We start from the raw sequence: 22,500 nt of genomic DNA on the forward strand, positions 1-22,500 counted from the left end.
CTCTCGTAGAGATAATCAAGCGAGAGGGGTGTAAAGTAAGGGTCAGGAATTGTAGGGGTAAAGTGTGGGAAGGGGCTGCGCAGACGTCTACAGTAAAGAAAAAGAGAAGGGACGGGGTTGGGGCGTGGCCCAGAGAGGGAACAGCTCAATAACCGGCTACGGGGTGAAAAGAAGCCGGGTGGGGAGGTGCTCTGCTGACAGCTGCGGCTCCAGCACGGCGCCCACAGGGTTAAAAACCAGGGGCCACGGGACCAGGCCGAACTCGGTTTCCAGGGCAACGGCTCCACAGTTCCGGCAGCGCAGGCCCGTACCATTGCGCGGGCGCGGGGGAGCAGGAGCGGCGGAGGGGACGCGCGGCAGGGCGGCGGGGCCGCGGCCGGCCCGGACGCTACCAAACGCGCGGCCCGCCTGCTCACCCGGGCTTTGCGCCGAGCCGCGCTCCGGCCGGGCGGCCGCGGCGTCCTCGGTGCGGGGGCCGGCAGCTTCCAAGTGGCCACGGACGGCGGGGGAGAAGGAACACGCGCCGCCGGCCAGGATTGGCCTCCTGGTCCCCCCGCCTGGGTGGCGGAGTGCGGGCGGCCCGGGGCTGGGAGGTTTGAAAAGCGGGCGAGAGACAAAGGCAGCAGGAAGCCTCCTCGGCTCCCGGAGCCCGTGCGCCCGGCCCCGGGGCCCCCTCGCCGCCCGCCGGCCCGCGGAGCAGCGGCGGCGGCAGGAGGCGGAGGATGCGGCAGGGGGCGTGGGCGCGGCGGCGCGGGCGGAGCGGCGCGGCCCGGGCGCGGCGTGGGTAGAGCCGAGGCGGCGGCGGCGGCCGGCCTCCGGGAGCGAGAGCGAGGCGCCTTCCCCGCCCGGGATGTGAGAGCTGCGCGAAGCCCGGGGCGGGGGAGGGCCGGGCCGGAGGCGCAGCCGGCAGGAAGGAAGGACGGACGGACCAGGAGGAGGAGCGGCGGCGGCGGCGGCGGCGGCCGGAGCCGGAAGGCGGGGAGGAGCCGGCCGTTGGGCCCGAGGCGGCGGCGGCAGCAGCAGAGGCAGCGGCTGGGGAGAAGCGCTCTCGTCGCCTGCCCGGGGCCGGAGCGGTGAGGCCCGCGCCTCCTCCCCCCAGCGCCGCGGAGGGGGGAGGAGGAAGATGGAGACCCATATCTCGTGCCTGTTCCCCGAGCTGCTGGCCATGATCTTCGGCTACCTGGACGTCCGGGACAAGGGGCGCGCGGCGCAGGTGTGCACGGCCTGGCGGGACGCCGCCTACCACAAGTCGGTGTGGCGGGGGGTGGAGGCCAAGCTGCACCTGCGCCGCGCCAACCCGTCGCTGTTCCCCAGCCTGCAGGCCCGGGGCATCCGCCGAGTGCAGATCCTGAGCCTCCGCCGCAGCCTCAGCTACGTGATCCAGGGCATGGCCAACATCGAGAGCCTCAACCTCAGCGGCTGCTACAACCTCACCGACAACGGGCTGGGCCACGCGTTTGTGCAGGAGATCGGCTCCCTGCGTGCTCTCAACCTGAGTCTCTGCAAGCAGATCACTGACAGCAGCCTGGGCCGCATAGCCCAGTACCTCAAGGGCCTGGAGGTGCTGGAGCTGGGGGGTTGCAGCAACATTACCAATACCGGCCTTCTGCTCATCGCCTGGGGTCTACAGCGCCTCAAGAGCCTTAACCTCCGCAGCTGCCGCCACCTCTCGGATGTGGGCATCGGGCACCTGGCTGGCATGACGCGCAGCGCGGCGGAGGGCTGCCTGGGCCTGGAGCAGCTCACGCTGCAGGACTGCCAGAAGCTCACAGATCTGTCTCTAAAGCACATCTCCCGAGGGCTGACGGGCCTGAGGCTCCTCAACCTCAGCTTCTGCGGGGGCATCTCGGACGCTGGCCTCCTGCACCTGTCGCACATGGGCAGCCTGCGCAGCCTCAACCTGCGCTCCTGTGACAACATCAGTGACACGGGCATCATGCATCTGGCCATGGGCAGCCTGCGCCTCTCGGGGCTGGATGTGTCGTTCTGTGACAAGGTGGGGGACCAGAGTCTGGCTTACATAGCCCAGGGGCTGGATGGCCTCAAGTCCCTCTCCCTCTGCTCCTGCCACATCAGTGATGATGGCATCAACCGCATGGTGCGGCAGATGCATGGGCTGCGCACGCTCAACATTGGACAGTGTGTGCGCATCACGGACAAGGGCCTGGAGCTGATCGCTGAGCACCTGAGCCAGCTCACCGGCATAGACCTGTACGGCTGTACCCGAATCACCAAGCGCGGCCTGGAGCGCATCACGCAGCTGCCCTGCCTCAAGGTACTCAACCTGGGACTCTGGCAGATGACGGACAGTGAGAAGGTCAGGTGAGGGCGGCAGCACCAGCTCCCCTTTTCCCGCCCTGTTCATCCTCCCATCACCACCGTCCCCCACACACTCACACGCACACGTGTGCACAGATCATTGCAGCGGATGAGATGGGGCTGCGACAGAAGCCTCAGGCTTGTTTTCTCCTCCCTCCTCCAACCCCCTCCCGGCTTCCAGCCCATTCTCTTTGCAGCTGGGGTTCCTACCCTACCCTACTCCCAGCTCCTTTTCCCTGCGGATGGAAAGATGGACTCTGCTGCTTACCCACCCACTCCCCTGCAGGGGGTGGAGGACTGATTCAGCTACTGTATCCCCACTGCTACGACTGGAAATAGGGGTGGGGAGTGACTTGTCTTTTCAACCCTGGGGAGTTGAGGAAAATGTCTGCCTTCACTTCAGCTTTCATTTGAATACTGTGATCTGGTTTTTATTTTGAAATGTATAAAAAGCAAACCCAGCTACAATGAATGGCCTTTTCACCCTTCTTCCACTTTGTGACTAATCCCAGTCTCTTCTCATCACTCCTCCTTTTACAGTACTCTGCTATTCACACTCATTTCATTGTCTTAATTGTCTTTCCTTTTTAAAAATTTTTTTGGAAGAAATTTGAAACCATGGTCCTTTTTTTTCTGCTGAATATATTCTATATATTATATATATATAAGTTATATATATATATATACATATATGTGTCTGGCTACCTCGTTTTAGTTTACTTTTTTTCTGAAGCCCTGGAATTCTACAAGAGAGATATTTTGAGACTGAAACATGTTTGTGCCTAGACTGGAAAGATGCCCTTGGGTTTGTCCGTCTTTTTGTGTTGGCTTCTTCCCAGCCTCCATCCGTCCAGTGTGCCCCACTTCCACCTTCTGGCTATAATTTCTTTCTTCTCCTTGTCCATTGGGATGTGAGGACCTGTTTCTAAATCTTGACTTAATTTATAGCACAAATACGTGGGCGCAATGAGAGTTGAACCGTTGTTTTTGTTTGAGATGCAGATTGTGTCTTGAAAATGATGATTATATATGCAAATTCTGTCCTACCCTCATCCTCTTCCACGTTTCCCCACTAAAAGGTCACACAGTGCGGCTTCCACAGGAAGCAGGAGCAGAGCTGGCCTGCAGAGCCCCGGGGCTGTGATGAAGCTCATGTCTTATCTCTGTTCTATTAACAAAATGAGAGTTTGTGGGTTTAAAAAAAATTCTGTTTCCAAATGGAGGAATAGATGACTTTCTTTACTTTGGTGGGGATTTGGACTTGTGGCTTTAAAGAAATCACTTTTGAGTAGGATGTATATTTTTGTTGGATTTTTTTTGTTTATTTTTTTAGAATCCTCCACAGCAACATGAGAGACCATGGAGTTAAAAGAAACCCAGAGACCTTTATCAATTAATTGTACTGTTTGTGAATTTGTATAAATAATAACAAAGATCCTCTTAAAACGTTTATATTCTTACAGTAAAAGGTTAAACTGATATTTATATAATAAAAGAGGAAATATGAAGTATGTTTTTGAAAAAAAAAAACAGCCTTGTATCTTCGAATTATTTTTAAGGCATTGTGTGCTTGGGTACATGCCAAGGTAGGAGGTGCTGTTTGTATACTAAGAGGACGCAAGGTGGAGTTTGGTGCATCCTATGTGGGGGTGAGTCAGCTCATGGGTAAAATTTTATTCTGTATAAGGTTTACTACTGACATGTTTTGTGTCTAGAAATGTGATTAGACTGGAGATTTATATAATTTTTGGCTTTAAACTGTCAACGTGGAAATTTAAAGAAATTGAACAAAATGAAACTTTTTTAAAAACCAGATTTGTATGTAAGTCACAGTTTCCCCGAGTGGTCAGTTTTTCTTTGGGTAAAAGTGAGATCTAGGGGTGATGTTGAAAAAGTGGATCATGAGATGTGGACGTGGGGAAGAAAGATGGATTTCTTTGCCCTGGGTGTGGGGAGGATGTGAAGGTGGAAGGACCGAAGCCATTGTTCAGAAAAGTTAAAAAGAGCGCTGTCCTTGCGTGCTTGCCGGCTCAGTCATGCATACTGAATCTCCCAGTGTGAGTGAGGGTCCTGGTGGAAAGGAGGAGGGCAGCTCTAGCCCTCTTTTTAACATTCCCCTCCAGGCCCGGCTGTAAGGAAGCACTTTCCTGGGGGATGGGGAGCTTGGCCAGGATTCTTGCACATTTGCATTTTAGCACTTCCAACAGCCAAGGCTGGCCACTGGATTCACTCTGTCAAGGTTTTTTAGACTGAAACCGGGGCAGATTAATGAATACCAGCAATTCCAGCAAAGAGTTCCCTTTGGTAGACAATAACGAAATAATCTGACACCCTGTGGTTTGGCTGTGGAGACCTATGGGTATAAATGTTGCAGCAGGGGAGTGGTTCATATTCCTGGTTTCACATTGGTCTTGGTTGTTTCTGAGATTGTTTTTAAAAAAAATACTGATCTCAGCAAGAGCTGATAAGAGTGGTATAAAACTTTCCTGGATCAACCCCTCTTTCCAGGAAGAGGGCTAGAACCCAGGTTTCTCTTTGGGATAAGATTGTTTTGTAAAATGTCCAAGCTTTCTGCGTGAGCATATCACAAAAGCTGCATTGTTCCTTTTTGGAGAGCCATCACAATTGGGTCTAATTGAGCCTGACACTAGATCCATCTTCTGTTTCTTTGGGGAAGGTGTGGATCTCTTTCTTCCCACTTAGGTTACAGTGCTTAATGCCTGGAAAAAAAAATGTGTGAAGCCTATTAAGAAGTAGGGACTCTGAATTAGGGTCAGCTTTCTAATTTAGCATTTGACACAACTCATAAAGTTTACACAAGCTGTGAGTTCTTAGTCTGTTTTTCTTCCAAGAGACTGCATGGCTGTATAGATTCAACTGATAAAAATTTGAGCGCCTAAGTCTTAGGCTCTGTATTCACATTCTTCATTTTAATATGCAAAATAATCCTACCACCTGTAACTTGAAGCATGTTCTGTTTTGTCTCGTTTTTATGTTAAATATAAGCTTGACTAAAGGTTGGCAAATTAATGTTTGAAAGTTAAGACCATGGGTCTATAGTTATCCTGAATGAGGCATACTTAATAGAACTGGAGCTTCTCTGGAAAGGATGATAAACTACGGAGAGTGGTTAGTGAAGGTCAATTGCTAATCTCTCAGCCTTTTTGGATGGAAAGCAGTTAATGTGTTGAGAACCTATGTGTGCTTTACAAGGTACTTATAAGTTTTAATTTTCAAAGCAACCTGCTGAAACAGGTATTATCCCTGTTTTCCAGATAAGTCATAATGCCTGCGGTAAGTTACCCAACCAGTAAGTGAGGGAGCCAGGATTCAAACCTATTCAAACCTAGGCTCCATTTCCCTCCCTCCTTCCCTCCCTTCCTCCTTTTTTTCTTTTCTTTTTTTTTTTTTGACAGGGTCTTGATCTGTCACCCAGGCAGCAGTGCAGTAGTGCAATCAATCACAGCCCACTGCAGGCTTTACTTCATAGGCTCAAGTGATCCTCGGACCTCAGCCTCCTGAGTAGCTGAGACTACAGTTGCAAACCAGCCACTATGGCTGGCTTTTTTTTTTTTTTTTTTTTTTTGGTATTTTTTTGTAGAAATGTTTCTTCATGTTGCCCAGACTGGTCTCAACCTCCTGGGCTCAAGCAATCTGCCCACCTTGGGCTCCCAAAGTCCTGGGATTACAGGCGTGAGTCACTCTGCCTGGCCCAGGCTCCATTTCTCAAGTTCAGCTCGCTTCTGCTTGATGAGAAGGTTTAGTTACTCTTCATACCTTGGTTTCCAGTAAGGTGACCCTCATAGAAGTGAACAGTAGCTGTTTGAACACCATATGAACAAACTTATGCCATAAGGCACTACTTCAAAGGGAATAAGGGTGATTCTTGGTGGTATGAAAGGTTGATCCCCACCATACCCACAGGAATGGGAGAAATGCATTAAAGAATAGAAGAGCTGGCTGGGCACGGTGGCTCAGGCCTGTAATCCCAGCACTTTGGGAGGCCGAGGTGGGTGGATCACGAGGTCAGGAGTTCAAGACCAGCCTGACCAACATGGTGAAACCCCGTCTCTACTAAAAATACAAAATTTAGCTGGGCGTGGTGGCACACAGCTGTAGTCTCAGCTACTAAGGAGGCTGAGGCAAGAGAATCACTTGAACCTGGGAGGTGGAGGTTGCAGTGAGCCGAGATTTCACCACTGCAGTCTAGCCTGGGTGATAAGAGCGAGAATCTGTCTCAAAAAAAAAAAAAAAAAAAACAGAAGAAGGGCTAAAGGACATGAGCTGATAGTACACTTCGTGTGGTGGTACAAAAGTTAAAAGGCACTCCAGGGCAGTTCTAAAATAAATAAACTTGGTTAAGGTATTTGCTGAAACTTGAGAACTGAAAAAACATAGCGTAAACTTTGTGTAAACCTTATCATTTAGAAGTAATAAACCTCAATAGAAACTGGGTAGTCAAGGGACAGCTTCATTTCCCTTCTTTTTGTAAGTCTTAACGTGCATAGCCCTTTAATGTTCTTACTGAAAGGATTATCTACAAATGTACCTGTGGGGGCTCAGAGAACTGCTGCTCCCAAGCTAGACCTCTAACTTGTCCAACTTAATATTTACTAAAACTGAAAGCCAGTATCAGTATATCCTTAAATAGTTCAGAAAACTCAAACTGATCAGGTTCTTTCATAATACAGTTGAACAGCAAAGATCTAAAAAAGCAAATGTTCCTTTTTCTTTTGAAAGGTACAAACTTTATCTTACATTAGGACATGTGATGTGTAAATTAAAGCATGGCCTAGCTTCCAAATCCTGCTGCTTTCCTGAAGTGGTCACTAGATAGGTGCTGGTCTTAAAATATAAATAAAACCTTTCACTTTTGACTTAGAGAATTTGAATTCAAGTTTTCAAAGGGAAAGAGTAGTGGCCCCAGGGACCACTGTGTTTCTAAAGAATAAGAACCTCTTGATTAAAAGATCAGATTTGTAAAACAAAACCAAGACCTCATGCAGCTTCTGACAACTGTCTCTTCCCAGTTCTATGAAAGGGAAAGCCCTGGCCTCTGATCTTTGCTCTGTTCTGCGGTAGAAAGGGAGGGACTATAGTGAGTCATCTAGTGGTTCCTTCTCTCTGTTCTCTTTCTCTTCCCTGCATCAAACATCACCCCTTTTAAAAGTTAATTCCATCCCTTTAGTAGAGGGCAAGACCTAAATTTTGTGCCATTATGAACCCCTGAGGAGTCAGAGGGATGAAGCTTTTTGATGAAATAATGTGGATCATGAGTAAAGCACAGGATTAGAAATTAGCTGCATTCAAACCTAAGCTTAAGCTTGGGCTACGTATTTACCTCATTTCTGTCAATACTTGTTCAAATATTAGGCAGCAAGTTAAAATTTTTTAAAAGTGTTGTAAAACAGATGGTACATGCATATTTAGATCAGCACCAAATACTAATAATTTACTTAATGAAGTATCGAAGGTAAGTGCACAGTTGGAATAAGAGCATATATTCTTAGCTCTTGTATGGAAACAAGTATTTCTAGACAATTGGTAAATTTAAATGTCCACAAATGATCGGTTTCAGTCTTTTCCTCTTTTCTAGGGATTGCTCTGATTTTTGCCTGGTGGAGTTGCCTTTACCAATCCAGAATATTTGGTCGTATGTAAAGCCAAGTCCTCCAGTTGAGTTGCAAAAGAAAGTAAGCTTGAGATCTTAACTGAGCAGCACTAGAGTGGGGTATGTTAAACACCCCTCCCAATAAAACGGTAGAAATGGAATTCCTCTGCCTGCTATTTGTTAACCCAGAAAAGTGCATATATTTTCTTTAAAAAAAAAAAGACAAGTTTCTATTATTTCATTACTCTTCTACTTTACTGTTTAAGGAACAAATGCTATATATCCTTATAACAAACTTACAAGGATACTTGCATTTGTGATAGTGGAAACGAAGGCGTCTCAGTTACAGAGAAGAGAACTGGGTCTGCAGCAGCAGTGGCAGCATAGACACCCAAATGAGACAAGGTTAGGAATGTGAATGTGATCTGCTGAAGAATTCGCTCATAACGTAGTGTTCGGTTTCTCTGTCTCAAAATTTTTGTTTCCCCAAATTTGGCAGATACGGTGCTTTTATAAATGGGGAAAGATGCTTAACAAAGTGGAAAAGATTTTGCCTGGGTAATTAGAGGAGAACCTAGTCTCAGAACCAGGGCTGCTCTAGACTTAATGACCATCGCAGAAGGAGACCGACATGGAGACGGCTCGCAGAGGCACTGCAAAGCACCACCCTGTCTCTCTTCAGAAACGTGCTGCACCAAGCCAGGCATGCCACACATCTGTAGTCCCAGCTACTCACTAGGCTGAGGTGGGAGGATCACTTAACAGGGGAGTTCAAGAGCAGCCTGAGTGACAGAGCAAGACCCCATCTCTTAAAAAAAACAATTTTTTTTGGTCTTTTTTTTTTTTTTTTGAGACAGTCTCACTCTGTTGCCCAGGCTGGAGTGCAGTGGCATGATCAGAGCTCACTGCAGTCTTGGACTCCTGGGCTCAAGAGATCTTTCCACTTCAGCCTTTTAAAAGTTTCTTTAAAGGTGCTCCACCAAATCATATTATTTTCACTAGGAGTAAAAAAAAAAAAAAAACCAACGTGCTCCAAGTTATTACTATTTACTATGCACTACATTATACAAACCTAGATATGTTTGCAAGCATTATATAAGGTTATTTGGGAAACCAGAAGGCTAGTACAGGTTGTTAAATGGTCCGTTAGCTACCGTGTGAATCTGTTGCCTGTTGCCCTCAGAGGATTTGAGCCAGTTTCCAAAACACTGCCTTGTCACACATAGTAATGCGGAGTACTAATGCTGGTACATGCTTATGCTAGTTTCGAAGCTAAGAACTTACACGTATTTCACGGACTATCACTATCTGCCGCACAATCCTTCTATAAAATAGAATCGAGTTGCAAAAACTAGCTATTTTCTCTTAATTCAAGGGTAAAAAGGCTTGACTTCACAGATGTTTTAGTTACAAATCCCACTTGTCCAGAAAGAGGAAAAGGGTCTAAGTTGTTAATATTAGGCACCTTCTTATGTTTATTACTCCCCCATTTACGTAATCCACACTCCAGAAGGATCAGACCTACCACACAGCGGTGTGTCAACAATTACTTCTTACATCATGGATCTGAGACACTGGAACTGGACTGTGGGAAAACAGATCTTTGAGACCAGATTAATTTTTCATAAATATTATTATTTCATATGGCTTGGAAAACACTGATTTTCTCATCTAAAAAGGACATGAGGAAATATTTACTACCAAGGTTCATAATAGTTCTCCTTAGGAAATCTTGACCCCAAACTGGCATTATTTATGTACACACATGCTACCTTTTTCCAGACCAAGGCAAGGCTTTTTGAGAAGTGGTCACTAAACAGGGAGGAGCCAAAAAATTTAGTCCTGCTATTTCTCGGAATATCTAGAAAAATCACTGAGGCTAAAATTGGACACATGGTAAGAGAGAGAGAAACTGCAACAGTTACGCCCCTCAAATAAATGCTTAATGTTCTTAGATGGAAGACAACCATTTCTACTTTCAATAGTTTAAACCTTAACTTCGTTGCCCAAAAATCCACTGCTGTGAACTACAAAAAAAAAAAAAAAAAAAAAAAGATGGCTAGTAGGTGTGTCTTAAACGACATGAAAATGGCAAGATGAAAGTGACAATTTCTGCCTCTTCTAATTTGTTTCAAATGCACAGAATTTAGCCAGTTTTCAGGAATCTGTAAAAACAGGATGGCTAATTTCTGTGGACCCCTGAACTTTATCCACTAACAGCTGACTGTTGTAGGAAGCAGAGAAGGTCTTCAAATTTCCAGAGCCTGGAGTAGATAGAGGATTGGCTCTTCCAGCCCTAGCTGACGCCTGTGCACTTGAGACAGATGCCCTACCATTGTGCTCAGGGTCAGATGTCAACAATCAGAACAGCATGATCCACAGGAAGGCAGCTGGCCTCTCTCTTCCCCACACAGAAGAGTCTAATTTTCAATGGAATCGCAAGAGGAACTGCAGAAACTCATTAACGTAAGACACAGGATTTAGCAGCAAACAGCTTCATCACTGCTTTATTTATTTTTAGAGTTGAGGTCTTGCTCTGTCCCCCAGGCTGAAGTGCAGCGGTGTGATCATAGCTCACCACAGCCTCGACTTCCTGAGCTCAAGCAATCCTCCCATCTCAGCCTCCCAAGTAGCTGGGACCACAGGCATGTGCCACCACGCCCAACTAATTTTTTTCTTTTTTTATAGAGACAGGGTCTCGCTATGCTGTGTGGGCTGGTCTCCAACTCCTGGGCTTCAGTGATCCTCCCCCCTTGGCCTCCCAAAGTGCTGAGAATACAGGTGCCTACAACTGCTTACTTTAGAAATAAAAATGTGCTTAGTGGGTTAAGAGGTAAAAGTCAAGCACTACACATCATTGAAAAATAGGGCTGGAAAACTGTTATTGTCTCCTGAACTGTTCCTCAGCCTCCCCAACCCTCTGAACAACAACAACAAAACCCTCTTACACACGATTTACATTCCCCATTATGAAGCAGGTATGAAGCATATCCAAACCAGTATTGGAGGTAATAATAGCTAGGAGTCTGACCTTGTGTTTTCCTTTACTCCAAGTTTATGAAAATGATTTTAGGGTTCAATATAACGTAGTAAAATAAAACATGGTTAACGCAAAACTATTTGTTCTCCACTGTGGAAGCTAGGAAGTGGAGAAATCCACAAAGTCTGCAAGCCTTGTGTTTTGTCAGTAGGTGGCAGCATTGTCTGCGAGTTGGAAGCTATTTCCAGTGGGGAACCACAACCTCCTCCCATCTACAAATCCCCTCTGGTCCTTTCCCCTTCACCCACACCCCCAAAGTGTTTCCTCAGGGCATAAGAGTTGACAAGCGAGGAATCTCACTTCCTGGAAAAGATGAAATTGAATTTTAAAATATCAGTGAGGTTACTCCCTAGAGCCAGGTGCTATTTTGCAGCTCTCTGCTTTTGGAGCTAAGAGAATCAAACATCAACTTATAATGCTTTTTTTTTTCATCTTTAAACTTTGAATTCTTCTTAAAAGGCATTTCATACAAATCCTTGTTAGATTGCCATATCTGGGGAGTTTGGGAAAATGAAAAAATAGGGAAAATTTTAGTCATACACAGAGGTATCAATTTAAACAGCAAGAAAAAATGAGCTAGTTTTTAAATTATTATTACAAGAGAAAAATCAAAAGTGTATCATCTGTGATGAAAAATTCTAGAGATCCTTTGAGGAAAAACAACTTAAAAATTTTAGGATTATGTTTATTATTATTATTAAAAGGAGTATCTTTATTGCCCAGATGAAGACATCTTCATAAAATCTAAGAGTCTATGAAGATGAAAATAGTAAGAGCCCTGATGAAGAAGTAAAGTTGATCGCATGACCTAAATTCCTCCTACAGAAAACTGACATTAGGACAAGGTAGCAGAACTTAAAACAAAAAGAACTTCTGAGCCAACATGGCCAGATTCCGTAGAATGGCACAAGAGAGAGGCTGAGGGCAGGAGAGGCCTTTGAGTCTTGCCCTCCTGGCACTCAACAACCTGGCCTCAGGGAATCAGAGTGTGAATGGGAAGGGAAGTTGTATAGAAGTGGGGCAAAAAGATGGAGGTGGCTATCCCCTGCGGATGCTTCTACGAAGCCATATTGGCCAGAGAAGCCACAGCTTATAAGCTCTGTAATAGAGAAGTCATTTTTGGTAAGAGAATGAATAAAAAAAGAAAAGTTTCAGGGACTTGGGGCCTATGCATGAGGCAAATTACATTCCTGGCACCATTCATGAAAAGTCTTACGAAAGCAGAAGATTTCCCTCGGGCAACTTTTGGAAAATAATAGCTGAAATACACCATTTTTAGTGGCTATACTGGGTGCGGTGGCTCATGCCTGTAATCCGAGCACTTAGGCAGGCAGATCACCTGAGGTCAAGAGTTCGAGACCAGCCTGACTAACATGGAGAAACCCTGTCTCTGCTAAAAACATAAAAAATTAGCCGGACATGGTGGTGCGTGCCTGTAATCCCAGCTACTTGGGAGACTGAGCCAGAAGAATCACTTGAACCCAGGAGGTGGAGGTTGTGGTGAGCCGAGATCAGGTCACTGCACTCCAGCCTGGGTGACAAGAGTGAAACTCTGTCTCAAAAAGAAAAATACATATTCAGGGAAGACACCCCAAACAGAGAATACAGGCTGTAGAGGAAAGAAAAGAAAACACATATCATCCTGCACAAAGCCAAGGAGGAGAAAACGGGGCTGGCTGAGGAGCCAGAATGAGAACTGAGTGAGGGGAATGTGTGAGCGCTGAGGACCAGCAGTTCCTAAAGCTGCTCCTCAGAAGAAATGGGAGGGCTGCTCCTTGATTCATAGCCTCCAAGAACAGCTTTGCTGGACTTCATTTTCTTTCTTTTTTGGGTTTTTTTTTTTTGAGACGGAGTCTTGCTCTGTTGCCCAGGCTGGAATGCAATGGCACAATCTCAGCTCACTACAGTTTCTGCCTCCTGGGTGCAATTCTCCTGCCTCAGCCTCCTGAGTAGTTGGGACTACAGGCGTGTGCCACCACGCCTGGCTAATTTTTGTATTTTTAGTAGAGACGAGGTTTCACCATGTTGGCCAGGCTGGTCTTGAACTCCTGACCTCAGGTGATCTGCCGAACTTGGCCTCCCAAAGTGCTGGGATTACAGGCGTGAGTCACCAAGCCTGGCCCTGGGCTTCGTTTTCAAGAAGGTAGGCCCAATTCCTGTGGCTGCTTGAATTTGACTTTAGACAAATCTCCTGCAAATGTGGCCACCAGTCTGGCATGAGGATGTTCCTGTGACTGGACCTCTGAGGTAACAGCACTGCAAGCCTGAAAACGTCTTGGGCACAGACACGCAGCCCTCACTCTAGCTGTACGCTCACAGCAGTCAGGACCAACGTTGTTTAATCCGTACCCCGTTTTTGCCGGGAAGACAAGCTAGAGCAACAGTGTAGAGAGGGACAAACAGGAAAAGGTGTTTCTGGGGCAGGCCGGCTCTGACATTCCTCACATGGCCCCCTCAGGCAGCAATTACTCTACTGGCCTCAGGAGTCTCCATCCAACCCATGCGACTCCGGTTTCTGGGCTCCATTTTGTGAAGGAAGGTATAGCTGAGAGCTCCAGTAATCCCAAGAAGACCAGGTTTCGGTTTTAGGTGACCTTCCTCAAACCTTCACCCCAAGAGGCTCCCGCGGCTCAGTCTGCAAATCCACACAGCCCGGACACTGAATTGCAGGCTGACGGCCACTGCTGCTGCTTTCCTACCTTGCTCTGTGCTCTTGGCCTCTACCAGAGCACCCGCTCCCCAGCCTAAAGGTGTCCGTTTGCCCTTTAAAGGAGTCCAGCATGGCCACTTCCCACTTTTTGAATTTCTGATCGCCGTCTATGGAGACTGTCAAGAGGGGTGGAGTGTTGCGGGTGGGGGATTCCAGGTGATGTGGCCATACCTAACAGCAGTGAGGCCAGTCCCGTGGCTGTCTACACGCTGAAGCAGGTGTCAACAGCACCTTGCAGTCCTTCCTGATTTGGGCTGCCTTCCACTTGATGCCTCAGAGATAAAGCCTCCCTGTGCCATTTTCAAGCCTGTTAGTTCCCACTCCTGTATCCATTCCTACCTCTGCACCTGCCAGGAACTTGCAGAGAAACCAAGGAACTTGTGAGCAACCAAGGAACTTGTGAGCAAGTGGCTGCAAACACCTTCCCACTCTTCCCAGTGCCAAAAAATAAGCCCGCTAATGCTAATCTACCCCCTTACTTGCAGCTCAACAGCTTTTCTCCCCTAAGCCCTGGATAATGGTTTTACTAAAATCTCCCTTTGATGGGAAAAATCCCAGCTGGACATTTCAGGCCCCAGCACAATATACAAGTCTGCAGGTCCCTTTCCCCGCCTCACAAAGGCCTCTAATCAAGTGGAAAGTGTGCTGGAGGCCAGAGGTTTGGGTCTGCAATTATTTTTTAAGGGATTACTAGAGAAGAATAGGGGGCAGCAAGGACCCCTCCTCACTTTGTTTTCCATTTGGTCCTGCTTTTAGACACACGGAGCCAGGAGTAGCCATCCAGTTCTCCAAGCACAAGAGCTTTGTCTCTCTCTTTCCTGGTGGAAGAATGTCATCTTTGAACACTATTGCTTCAGAATGATGCAGAGAGTTTGGAAGCAATATGCAGATCCTATTTTGACCCCATTTAAGCCCTTATTTATAAAACCGCTATTGAACAGGATCCGGAGTGTGGAGAGAGCACTCATTCATTAACCTCTAACCTCTGGTCTGTTTTCAGAGGGGAGAGTTCGCTCTGTGTCCATATATTGCTAAGATTGGGGGCATTCACTTGGGCATCCCAGGCTTTGGAGGGCAAGAGGTCACGTTCCCAACCCTGCCAGATAGCCTTCTTCCTAGTTACACACATTCACCCTTCCCTCAACACTGAGCGAATGTCCACGATGCTCCTAATGTTTAATCTTGGAGCAAAACATGGATAAAAATACAAAATGTTAACTCTGTATATCGGTCTATTGGAACCTAAAATGTTAACTATGTGTGCCGGTCTACTGGAGGCTTCCTTAAGAATGTACACGATGGAAGGGGTCTGTCTTCCCTGTAAATTGCAAAGGACCTTTGATGTCATCTATGCATGAGTGTTCATTAAGGATTAATCAATGAGGATGAACATTTCAGGCCAGCCCTGAGTTCTCATCATTCTATTTCAGCATCAAGAGACTGCTCATTCTAATCCCAGCTGGTTAGTGATGTATGCAAACACCCAGTAAAAAGGAAATGACTACAAATTCCTAAACTCACTCTGGAATGATCAAGGATCAGCTCTGAGAGTTAAAAGTCAGCATATATTTCAAACTAAATACCAGCCTGAGTAATAATTTTCAGGTCCTTTCTTCAAAGTTCCTGAAATACTTTTGGTCAAAAACAAAAAATTGGTAACTACAGATTTTTTTTGAAATGGAGTTCCTCTCTGTCACCCAGGCTGGAGTGCAAGGGCACGATCTCGGCTCACTGCAGCTTCCACCTCCTGGGTTCAAGCAATTCTCCCATCTCAGCCTCCCGAGTAGCTGGGATTACAGGCATGTGCCATCACGACCAGCTAATTTCTGTGTTTTTGTAGAGACGGGGTTTCACCATGTCTCCCAAAGTGCTGTGATTACAGGCATAAGCCACTGTGCCCAACCCAGATTTTTAAAAAACCTCTGGTTTTGTTTTTGTCAGTATGAATGCCTTATTGATATATTTTGCTTTATTGACATTTTTGGTTTCCCCTCAGAAGACCCCTAAACAACTGAGAACTGGGCAGGGCACAGTGGCTCATGCCTGTAATCCCAGCACTTTGGGAGGCCAAGGCAGGTGGATCATGAGGTCAGGAGTTTGAGACCAGCCTGACCAACATGGTGAAACCCCGTCTCTACTAAAAATGCAAAAATTAGCCGGGCATGGTGCCATGCACCAGTAATCCCAGCAACTCAGGTGGCTGAGACCGGAGAATTGCTTGAACTCAAGAGGTGGAGTTTGTGGTGAGCCGAGAGTGCACCATTGCACTCCAGCCTGGGCAACAGAGCAAGCCTCCCGTCTCAAAAACAAAAAAACAACAATTGAGAATTAGATGAAGCACAAATACTACATTTAAGGTATTATGTTTAATACTTAATGCAAATATCATATTCATATTTTATGTTGGCTTTCATACTTCTTTTGGGGAGTGTTACAGGAAGAGGGGACCATGTAGTTTCCCTAAAGAAAGCAAGTAGGAGTGTGTTATCTGGAGCCCCCTCCCCAGATAATGACAGGCCCACTGAAACATACCAGCTGGTTGTCCCAAAAATGTCAGCTTTTTCCAGGAGTGAACAAGCTTCACCCTACTTTAGATGAAGATGAGCACCTCTAGAAAGGTGAAGTGATACAGTCATGAGCATCAAAGGAGACAACAGAATATCTCTAAAGCAAAGCCCCAGTGGCCTTTTTGAATGAGGAGGGAACCATGAGAGAAGTCTGCCTTAGAGGGAGAGCTGCTCCGAAGCCGCCTCTCACGGACACACATCCTGTATCACTGTGCAGATGCCTGTTTAGTTCTTTGCTTATCCTCATTAGTCTTCATTATCATTCTTCAACTTTGCCAAAATATCCGTTATTTTATTTTATAGACGGCATCTAGCTCTGTCACCCAGGCTGGAGTGCAGTGGCCCAATCTCGGCTCACTGCAACCTCTGCCTCCAGGTTCAAGTGATTCTCCTGCCTCAGCTTCCCAAGTAGCTGGAATTACAGGTGTGTGCTGCTACACCCAGTTAATTTTTGTATTTTTAGTAAGATACAGGGTTTCACCATATTGGCCAGGCTGGTCTCGAACTCCTGACCTCAGGTGATCCACCATCTTGGCCTCCCAAAGTGCTGGGATTGCAGGTGTGAGCCACTAGCACCCGGCCAATATCCATTGTTTTAAAAATCACTCTTCCTACTAGAAGAGTAAAACAGCATTTTGGAAACAATAATTTGATAAAATAGTAGCAACAATGCATCTCAGGTCTTTCAGGGCCATTGAAAATGTTAGTACTGTGGAATGTAATCATCTTTCAGAGTCTCATTAGAGGTGGCTAAATAATTCAAAAAACAAGATGAACATAATTAGAATTAAGTACAAAATATGTGCTTTGCAATTAAATAAAATTTTGTTCAAAGTCTAAAAAGGGAAGGAAATTATACCGAATGATGAAATGTTATCAGTCTAAAGTTCATTGCGTTGAACTGGCATGCCCAAAATAGGTGGGAAATGCCCTGAGTCCACGGATAAAAGAAATATCAGCTTCTCCCAGTCACAGTAGTTGGGGTAACTTCAGGGGGCAACGGAGGCTTGCTTCTCTGTAGTGTTGTCATTAGCTCCTCTGTTTATGCTCTTGATATCCAGGGTCTACACCAAACTCCTGCTCAAATATCTTTAGCCGTTGCTGTATTGCTTCCGATTTCTAAGTGATCCCTGTTCACTCTTCTCTCGTCATTTTTGGGGCATACGTACCTGTTTCACCTGCCATCTCCATGCCTGGCCACCTGAAGTCAGCATCTGCACTCCTGCTGTGAGCTCCCTGCTCACCCTGCCCTGCCCTCAGGGTCCTCCTGGGCTTCTCCCAGCAGCCATGAATGTTCCAGAACCATTCTAACTCTGCACTCTGTTTCCTCCAGGCTGGGGGTGGGCAGGTGACTGATAATGACCATCACTGTATTTGACCAGCAGTCTCTACACCACAGGGTTAAAAAACCATTTTATTAAAAGATGCCTGCCTATTTAAGGCTGCTCTTTAAAATAACACATAAGTCCTTTTTTAAATCCTATTTAAAATTCCCCCAGAATAGGACAACTAGATGACAAGGGAAAGAGAAGCTCTTGAATCCTCACCTAACCCTGCTGCCCTCCCCTGAGGAGGGGCTGCATCCTGTCTCCAGAGTTCCAACAGCAGTGAGGTGGTAAGCGCCCCACTCTCAGCGCTGCTAGGAGACAGTTGCTCTTGATTTGTGTAAGATCTTGAAATGAAGCATTTGTCCACACAGGCCAGGCCCCCAAAGGGTCTATGGTAAGCAGGCGGCATCAAGATTCTTTCTGCCCTGGCCTCCTGCTTAAGCATTGCTAGAAGTTTCTCTCTGGGAAGGATGAGGAGTTTATCCATGTAGTGCTGACAGCCAACGGCAGGACTGATAAAGCCTGTGGCTGGCTTTATCAGTGACACAGCTAAGGTGACTTTAAGAGCCCATAAAAATGCTAACAAATACTCCTGCAGATCAAGGCACTGCAGTAGTTTCACAATCGCAAGATCCTACCAGTTGATTGGGATTAATTACTAACTCATAGTTAAAATGCTAAAGTTTATGAATGACTTTTAAAAAATACAAATTAGTGTGGATTCAGGGCTATCTTTCACTCAGTAAATATTTATTTGGCAGCTTTTACAGGCCGAGTCCCACGTCGAGGGCTAGGGCGACAAGCTACATCTCCCACTTACTCGTATGGAGGTCTGCTTTCTTGAGTGGGAGAGAAAGAAGTGGGGTTTTACTGGGAACTGCTCCCAACCCACAGCCTGATTTATCTGTGCCGCAGCCTGCAATCTAGATATGCCCCATGGGAGTTTGTCTCATGCATTTTAGGGAGAAACAGTTGGGAATTGCTGCTTTACAGAGCTGGGCTTAAGATTCTTGGCGCAGAAGGGAGCCAGCCAGTCCCGATAAGGAGCGGGAACTGAGGTTAACATGTATTCAAGACTGAATTCCTTCTCAGTCCCCGAGCAGTAGCCCCAGAGGGTGACAGCCTCTGTCTGCACTGCTGCCCTCTTGGTCTCTCCCTGCCTTCTGAAAGCTGCTCTCAATGTCAGTTTCAACCTGATTTTACTGGTACGGAAATATGAGGAGTGAGGAGCCAACCCAGCACACAGTGACCGATGCTGCCCGCCCCCACACTGGCCACCCCACCACAGACACTGCCACCCTGCCTTCTGCCCTGGTCGGTTTAGTCTGTACAGATGTTATCAGCATAGCGCAAGCTAAAAAGTCTCCCAGGGAGGCCAGACCAAACCAGGTCCTTGATTTAAATGACAATTTGAATCACTCCCTGCTTCATCTGCAGTAATTTTGTTTTATTAGATAAAGGATTTGTAAGAAGAAAAGGAAATATTTAAGGTTTCCTCCCACTGTCCAAAGCTAGTTAAGTGTAAACAGAAAAAACCTGCTGGACTGTGCTGAGGCATTGCACACAATTTGTCATGTGCATCTCAGTGCTGACAAAAACACACATGCTGGCAGGCTTCATCAGCAAGAGAAGTGCTTCTGATCGTTTACTCAGGACAGGATCTTTCTACTGAAGATCCTGCAGAGGGAGAAAGTTCAGAGTTCATGCCAAACCTGCAGACCCCAGGATCCAGGCGAAAATGGTTCCCTAAGGACACTACCACAGAGACAGTGGCCCTCTCACGACTGTTCCTCAAACACGATCACACACACCACTCGATATTTTCCTACCGAGAAGTCACCAGGTAACTTTCCTAAACTCCCACACCTGTGGGCTGCAGATCCTGACCCCAGCATGGGCGGAAGCCAACAGCAACCTCCAGAGGCAAGGACTGCAGTGGTTTGGAGCTGGAGAGGCTGATTCGGAGGACCCCAGAGTCCTGCAGGGGCTTCAGATAGGAGGTTCCCAGGGCGGGTAGAGCTGTGAGCACAGGATTATCACTGACCAGTGAGGAAGACACTGTTTTCCCTGGGGGATCCTGAATGGCTCAGTGTCAGTATTTGCTCAAAGAACCATTAACCCCAGGGATGCAGATCTACTACTTATGACTGGAATATGGAATATTCAAAACCAGATAGATAGTATCTATCTCTATGTAATCTATCTTATCTATCTGTCTTGTAGATAAGATAGATTACATAGAGATAGATTAGATACACAGACATAAATACTTACTTTTTGTTCAACTCTTAATCAACCAACCTACTTTTATCTCAAAGTTAAGTAAAGCAAACTCAGTGAGCAAAGGAGGAGGAAGCTGTAGGGGATCTTTATTTTTATTTTAAAAGAAGTTTTTTTCTCCCTTGAGGTTTTGTTTATCTGTCCATACACATCCATAGAAAAATATTATTCTTAGAGTCCTGAGGCTATTCACATTTGTTTGCACAGACTTTAAAGGGCAAATAAAAGACAAGCAGAGATATTTTTCAGACATTGTTGTACTTAGATGATGTGTTTAGATCCCTCCATCTAGTTCAGGAGCAATTTGTTCATTCATTGCTGGCCAAAAAGTACTTTCAAAATAATTTTGAATTATTTCAAAATAAATTTATCAAAAATAATTTTTTTTTTTTTTTAAAGCTAACTTTTCAAATAAACTCCTACCAAATCCTTTCCAAAAGCCAAAGTAATACTCACATGGCACTGAAATGACCCTCTGGACACCAGGGGCTGTGACTAGATTAAGTCCCCAGAGTAAGGCGGGATTCTGCTGGCACAGCCAACTCCCACAGCCTCCTGCCCATGTCCAGTTGTTCAGGCAGGCTCGGGGTAGGACCGCAAAGCTTCCTGAGGTTCTGAACACGATGCTCTGGGGCATTTGAGAACTTGAATTTGAGATCCCTCAAAAGAAGGTTCTGCAAACTTTCTGACTACTTAGCGGGGTGACCTGTACCTGCTCTCAGTTGCTGTCCTTGTCCCTGCCTCCCAAGGTGCCTCCACTGCCACCAGCCTCCGCTCAGCCCAGCCTCCATCCACACTGCTGCCCTAGCCTCCCCCACCCCAGCCTCCATCCACACTGCTGCCACCAGCCTCCACCCACAGCACTGCCACCAGCCTCCCCTCACCCCAATCTCCACCCACACCACTGCCACCAGCATCCCCTCACCCCAATCTCCACCCACACCACTGACACCAGCCTCCCCTCACCCCAATCTTCACCCACACCACTGCCACCAGCATCCCCTCATCCCCAGCCTCCACATACACCACTGCCACCAGCCTCCCCTCGCCCCAGCCTCCATCCACATGGCTGTTCCTCCAGGTATGCTCTCTGGATGACTCACAGGAGAATCACTTGGGTGCTGGCCAAAACTGCATTTTTCAGGGGGCAAGTTTCACCATCTCTGTATTCTATCCCCAGAGATTTCATCCTAAAAATGTCATAGGATCACATGACTATCTTGTTTCAAAGTGCATTGACTTCCTGTTTCCTGAAGAACAAATCCCAACCCCATTACAGGGGCCCCAGTTACACCCATGCTACCTCTCCTGCCTGGTCTCATCCTCCTGATCACAGCCTCTTACTCTGGTCACACACAACCATTTCACTCTTTTGTGAACTTCTGTATGTTGTACCCATGGACCTAGAATGTTCTTCCTTCTCTGTTTGACTGGAGAACTCTTCCTCACCCTTTAAGTCCTGGCTTAAATGAACACTGTGCAGCCTTCCATTGCTGCCTCTGTGTCCCCTTGGCTGCCTGAGGCTCCCGTCCTGGTGCTTCTGGCCCGGCACTGTTACATCCTCCTTATGTCACCGCTCTCCCTAGAAGGACCCCCTAGTTGTGCGTGGCTGGGGTCGCATTCAGCTGACGAGGTTGAAAAGACCTTGGTTCCAGCCTAACAAAGCTTACAGTCTTGTGGGGAAGACAGACAAGAAATATAGCACCAGGTACTAATGTAACCCCATTCAAGAGGCCCTAACCTGGTCTAGGGGTCAGAGAATGCCTCCCAGACAGCGCTGGCATTTACCTTTGTGTTTCTAGCACTGTGCCTTGCACTCTGGAAGGCTCTGAGTCAGTTTTCTTAGCTGAAGTGTCACTCAAATGCTAAAGACCCTCAAATATTCAGCCCAGACCCCTGGACCCACAGACCAACTATTAGACATCTCTACTAGTGTATCCCACAGACATAGGAGCCCAAAATTAAACATATTTCCTCCCAAATCACTCTACTTGCCCAGATTTACAGCCTCCATAAAAGGCACTGCCTGACTGACCACACAGTCAGCCTGGAAGTTATGAATAACTCCTCTCTCTCTTCTTACCCGCTGTGCTCAAAGGATTGTCCCAGCCCTATGGATTCTGCCTTCTGGATTCTGACTGCATCATCTCCTCTCCTTTCCTCCCTGCACCGCCACTGCCCTAAGGCAGTCCTCATCATTTCTCATTCTGACCCACTTCCCAAGAGTGAATTTTCTAATGTACAAATCTGACTCTATCGCTTCCTAGTCACAATCTCCAGTGGGCTCCTTCCTGCTGATAGGTTAAAATCTAGACTCTGAGCACACTGCCCAGGGCCCTCGATAACTGGCCCTGTCTTCCTCTCCACTGCCCCCCATCCCGACCCATATGCGCGTCAGCACCGAGCGCCTGCAGTCACGGTTCCTCCAGTGATATACCACGCCCTCTCTGGGAGTGGGGCGGCCCTCTGGACTTGGTGGTCTAGTACCATATGGGCTCAGACCTAGGGATGAGGGTGCCTGGTGCATCTTACTTTGTAACAAACAAAAGCCGAATCAAAATGTTCTTGTGTTGAAAGAGGCACATTATTTGCACTAAAACATACCCTGCATCGGTTGCAAATGTGCAGTAGGAAACTCTTGGGAG

At 46.9% G+C, this 22,500-nt stretch overlaps 1 protein-coding gene across 3 annotated transcripts in view; it reads left to right on the forward strand.

The window, feature by feature from the left end:
* Window positions 1-336: 336 nt before the first annotated feature.
* FBXL14 (F-box and leucine rich repeat protein 14) overlaps window positions 337-22,500 on the forward strand; it is a 34,869-nt gene continuing 12,705 nt past the window's right edge. Inside the window, exon 1 of one of the 3 annotated variants that reach the window (XM_012476337.2) lies at window positions 337-2,322. In XM_012476337.2, the coding sequence (XP_012331760.1) occupies window positions 1,124-2,322 (1,199 nt within the window). In that variant the 5' untranslated portion in view covers window positions 337-1,123. The remainder of the gene's footprint in view (window positions 2,323-22,500) is intronic. The other 2 variants (XM_012476338.2, XM_012476336.2) reach the window with 2 other exon arrangements.

This window comes from Aotus nancymaae, unplaced genomic scaffold (genome assembly GCF_030222135.1).
Source record: "Aotus nancymaae isolate 86718 unplaced genomic scaffold, 86718_ANA_hifiasm-v0.15.2.pri h1tg000016l, whole genome shotgun sequence".
Taxonomy (NCBI): domain Eukaryota; kingdom Metazoa; phylum Chordata; class Mammalia; order Primates; family Aotidae; genus Aotus; species Aotus nancymaae.